Source organism: Bactrocera latifrons, unplaced genomic scaffold (assembly GCF_001853355.1).
Source record: "Bactrocera latifrons isolate USDA-ARS-PBARC rearing strain unplaced genomic scaffold, ASM185335v1 scaffold_191, whole genome shotgun sequence".
Lineage (NCBI taxonomy): Eukaryota > Metazoa > Arthropoda > Insecta > Diptera > Tephritidae > Bactrocera > Bactrocera latifrons.
In genome coordinates this window covers 301,128-306,312 of record NW_017535419.1, presented here as the reverse complement: position 1 = coordinate 306,312, position 5,185 = coordinate 301,128, and the positions used below count along the sequence as shown (strand labels likewise).

General features: G+C 37.8%; 1 protein-coding gene across 1 annotated transcript in view; it reads right to left on the bottom strand.

Moving 5' to 3' along the window:
- Nucleotides 1-1,265: 1,265 nt before the first annotated feature.
- Nucleotides 1,266-5,185, bottom strand: part of LOC108967607 (muscle-specific homeobox protein tinman) — a 6,791-nt gene continuing 2,871 nt past the window's right edge. The window contains exons 2-3 of the mRNA XM_018931142.1: nucleotides 2,533-3,467; nucleotides 1,266-1,675 (exon numbers count right to left, since the gene is read on the bottom strand). Coding sequence (XP_018786687.1) covers nucleotides 1,284-1,675; nucleotides 2,533-3,467 — 1,327 coding nt within the window. The 3' untranslated portion in view covers nucleotides 1,266-1,283. The remainder of the gene's footprint in view (nucleotides 1,676-2,532; nucleotides 3,468-5,185) is intronic.

The window sequence follows — 5,185 nt, the reverse complement described above, 5'->3', positions numbered from 1 at the left end:
TAGCCTCAATTTTCTTATAGCCATGAAAACTAAAGAGTCTAAAGTGCATTTTTAATGATAGAATACTAAAATATATTTTTGGTAGGACTTATAGAGAATAGTATACATTATGTCTACAAAAGGATTTTTCAAAATTCTATTTATTTCCGATGATATAGGTATTTTGCTGACCCGAAGCTTTTAGAGTGTTTTCATATGTCTATAACTAGCAACAGTCAAAAAAATTGGTATAAAATTGTTTTTTTTTTCTGGCAGTCGCTATTTCGTGATTTTTTTTCGAGCGTTTTCTCAGTTTCAGACATTATAAAGTTATTCTATATTAAACATTTTTTATTTTATTTTTTTCAGATTGCTAGTAGAGTTGAAATCCCAGTATGATCACATACCAAATTTTTGACACCCCCACTTTGTTAGCTGATAATTTTTAGAATCTTTAACTGTCTTAATTTTTTGTGTATTGTTATAATGCTTATTAATTAAAAATAGTAAAATGGATAGTAAAATTATTAATTTCCTTTTTACGACACTTCAAAAACTACCTGAAATTCTTGGYTGCAACCTAGAATACCCCCATGAAGGCAATAAGCATTGCGTACTTTCTTGGCTACAAATGGAGCCTTACAATCGAATAAAGCTCCCGTTGCATACATTGGTCCATATTGATAACAAATGGAAATATCAAAGAATTCTCAGCGCAAACTGTATCCTAATCCGAAAAGAGTCTTATGAATGTAATGTCGACCCAGCCTCTCCTACTTGTTTTTTGGAAGTCAAGTGTATTCTTAATTATCCGCTTAGTAAACAACTTTAGTCGACAGGCCCATTCCAWCATCGCTGTTTCATCCACATATTGATATACATATATATAAGAATTATTTCCTATTTTMATAATGACTCTTTTGTTCCATAAATTTCGCCAGCGATCAAATAAAAAATTGTTCTTAATTTATTTAATGGCACTTTATTATTTTATTTTCTCGACCCAAGTCAATTATTGTCATTTTATTTACAACTCACTTATKTAACTATTAATATTAAAATACATTATGCTCGGATATTCCAACTACAATTGTTAATTTCATTTTGTTCCGAAGGTACTCCGCGTAAGCCGAATTTCCATAATTATTGCAAATTTTTAAAACGAAAAATCAAAACTTAATTCTAAAATRTGCACTGAATAATTTAAATATACTTGCTCAGAGCGAACTGCGTATGCATACACGTAAATAAATACCGGAAGTATGTATGTGTATGTGTTGCCAGTATCCACCTTGCTCTGCGTGTTATGAGTGATGCATCGCTTGCAGCGCTGTTTGCTGTGGATGTGTTTGATGCTGGCGATGCAGTTGGCCCCACATAACACCACCCGACGTCATTACGCCCGTCGCGCCGCTGTCCGCTTTCAATTTCACAGAGATTGTGTCGCCGTCGATTTCACCGCGTTTCGACTTGTAACGGCGATTTTGAAACCAAATTTTTACCTGTGTCGGCGATAAGTTCAGTTTGTGAGCGATGACTTCACGCTCCGCACCCGTTAGATACTTTTGCATACGGAAGCGGCATTCCAACTCCAATACTTGAGCCTGCGAGAAAAGCACGCGTGGTTTGCGCTTACAACGCGGTTTGCCATTCTTGCGTAGYTCCGACCGCGAGGAAGTGACTTGTGAGGTGTCTCCTGAAAAACATGGAAAACAAGCTGATATTAAAGGTTGAAAGCCGTTAAAGAAAAGTTAAAATATGGTGAATTTTCTCACTGATATTATGGCAATGATTTAMAAGAAACCAAAGAAAAGGTACTTCTCAAAAATAGCAGTTCCATTTTTGAAGTTTATTTATATGGTTAGTATGATTACTTCTGCAAACAGGTAGTAACATTTAATATAAACCAAACAATCACCAGAATTTTTATGTAAAATTAAAAGGTGGGTTTTAGGACTTCAAAATCAATTATCTTCTGAAATCGATAAATGAGGGAAGGGAGAACTCATGACAAAATATTCAATTAGCGATGAGGCCGACTTCCACTTCGCATTAATCCTCTTCGCGCGTGTCATTCGCCAGTTACCAGGGTAAATACTCGAACGAGTCATCGAAAATTGGACAAAAAACACACACATAAACTTCAAATTTAATGGGGAATGATTAAATTTGAAGTTTCTGTGTTTTTTTTTTTTTTCTTTTAAAAAAGAAAGTTCTTTTTAGAGAACCTCGAAATAGATCACCCTTTAATTTTGAACTAATTTTTCTAATCACTTTATTACAAAATATGGCATAAAACTTCTTTGAAGAAAAATATTAAAATATGGATCTATAGAAGTAAATACATCCCATGAAAAGGCAGCCCTTTAAAATATAATGTCTGATTTCATAAAAATAGATATATATAGTACTTAAAATTTTACCATACAAATAGTCTAGTTGACAAGTTTTTGCCTACCAGTTAAACACACCAAATATATTAACATAAATGTCATTTGAATGACTGATGGGCATTGTTGTATACCTCAAAAGYATATAAAGAACTAAACTTACTGCGTTTAGAAACTCCACACTCTCCGCTGCCGCCGGTATTTCCTCCAATAGACTCGTTGGAAACCTGTACATTGTCGGCGACGYTTTTTTGGCTACTCAAATGTCCATTTATATTGTGCAAACCTTCTGCACCGTTATTGGCTAAATGCTGCTGCATTGAGGAACCGTTATTTGTCGTATCCATTAAGTTCTGCAGCGATTGTGACACCACCGTGGGCTTACCATGTCCACTAACTTTCGATGGCAATGCCGTTAATTTAGCTGTCATCGCCGATGTGGCTGAGTGCGGATCGCCTATCTCTGTCGAATTGTTCAGATCCAAGGTGGGCGACGGCGTCACATATGGTGTGGAAGTGTAGTCGCTTTTGCTGCTGGCGATTTCGAGGCTGCCAACGCCATTCGTGCCACCCACGCCATTCATACCGTAAACATCGCTCGGCTGTTGATAGTTGTAGCTGTAAGCTGTGGGATGCGCGGCTGGCAAACCGTAAGCACCGGGAGCGCTGGGTGAGACGCTGCTGCTGCCTGGAGCACACATCGCATTGCCATTGGTCATTGCAGGTGTGGCTGGTGTTGGCATATACCACTGCACGGCGCCGTAGTGTTGATGGTAAGGAGGAGGTACATGATGTGTATGTGTGTGCGGGTGTGGATGCGCGTGAGGATGCGGACCGGGATGGCCGTGCGAATGCGCTTGTGGGTGTAAATGCGKTGGATAAGCGGCGGTGGCATAATCACCAAAAGCGGCGTGTGGATGAGGATGATGGTTGTGCAGAGGATATTGATAGCCGGATGTTGTTGTTGCACCGACCGCCGCCATTGTCGCCGGCGTCATGGTGGGCACTTGAAGTTGTGACATAACTGGAGTTTCTTGATAACTTTGTGTGTCGTAATCGTTGACGCAAGATGCGGGTGTCGAATCACTGTGCATGGGACTGCGAATAGTTAGAGAGAAGGAGAGAGTAAGAAAACACATAAGTAAAAACTAAAAAAACGGAAATAAACATTTAGTAAAAGATCCCTAATGTCAGCACCCCCCGTAGGCATAATTAATGAAATACATATGTGCTCATATTGACCGTYATTAGTGCGAGTACATATGTGAGCGCAGCACGACAGCAACGTATGTCGACTAGGAGCGGGCCAGAAATTTCGCAAATCCCGCTGGCCTCTGCCTGGTGACAATGCTGGACGTCGCTTTAAATATGTGAACTAATGCCAAGCGGTACTACTAAAATAGAACGGCTTGATACCGTCGACCAGCCAGTGACCGGAACATGGAGTGCACACATGACTACTTTTATACTTTTATATATTTACATATGTATGTATATAATGCATAATATACACATGTGCAGCGTTACCTACAGCCGAGTTTCAAGCCACTACACGCTTACAAACATACATATTGTATATGCAAACATTGCTGTTTCGAAACAAAAACGGTCATCATCTTCTGAGCAGGCGCCCGCGACTCAACTTTCTATCGACCTCACTCCAAAGCAATAAAAATATGTCAGCAACAACACAATCAAACACACACGCAGTTACGTACACTATTTAAGAAAAAAAAGTTAACCACGTATTTGCATCTGTATCGTATGTATATATGTATGTGTATGTGTATCTATGCCTTTACTTGCTTGCAAACGTGTGTACGGACATAGAGGTTGGTTAAAAAAACAATGCCGATGATTTGACAAAATTTGCTGAGTTCAGAAAAAAAATAACAAAAACAATAATTTTCATGAATTTACAGAAACCACAACAAATTTTCTTGTGCGTTCGCCATAAAGCAGTGCTGCAGCGACGCACCATGATGAGCGTAGTCTCAAACACAAACACTCATATTTGCGTAGGATGTTTTCCTTGCCGCGCTTCCCGATCATCTACAGTTGGTTTTGTCTAAAGTAAAGACTTTAGCAGACCTTTCTTTCAAACTTGTATTTTATTTTATTTCATAAGTTTTTTTTTTAATTTTTGCTTTTCGTCTGTTGTATCTTTGTGTGCATCCGTTTTGCCTATGAAAACACCGAGTTGCTGGATGTATGTGTTTTCTTTGGAAATTGGTCAAAATTGTTTTTTATAAGGCGTTATTAAATGTAAATAAATAGAAAAAACTACAGAGTTAAATGACAGCTTCTTTTCTTTTGGCTACCTGACAGTGTTGAGTTATTTAAATACATACATACAACATACATATACATACATACAATATACATATACATACGTATGTACGTATGCACATTCCTACATTTTCAACGGTTGCATACAGAGATGTGGCTATTACTGCTAAACTTGGTTGAAAGTTGGAAGGAAAATAGTTATAATTTTTTTTACAGAATTTAACAGAAAAGTATAAGCAGACATTAGGGTTGTCTTCATTTACACTATTTAACTTCTATGAATAACAGGTGAACTGAAAAGTCATCGGCCTGACGCGGAGAAGGCSCTACTAGTATTAAATCCATATGATTTTTAGTCTTTAATAGTTTAGTTTTTAATTCCATGTGTTAATAAAGTATTGGTTTTGGGGCGAAAAAATGCTATTGAAACCAAGGTTCGTATTGATCAACATGTGTTTACTCTGCACCACGGAAAKCAGCCGTTAAAAAGTGGTTTGCTAAGTTTGAACGAGGCGAAATGAGCACGA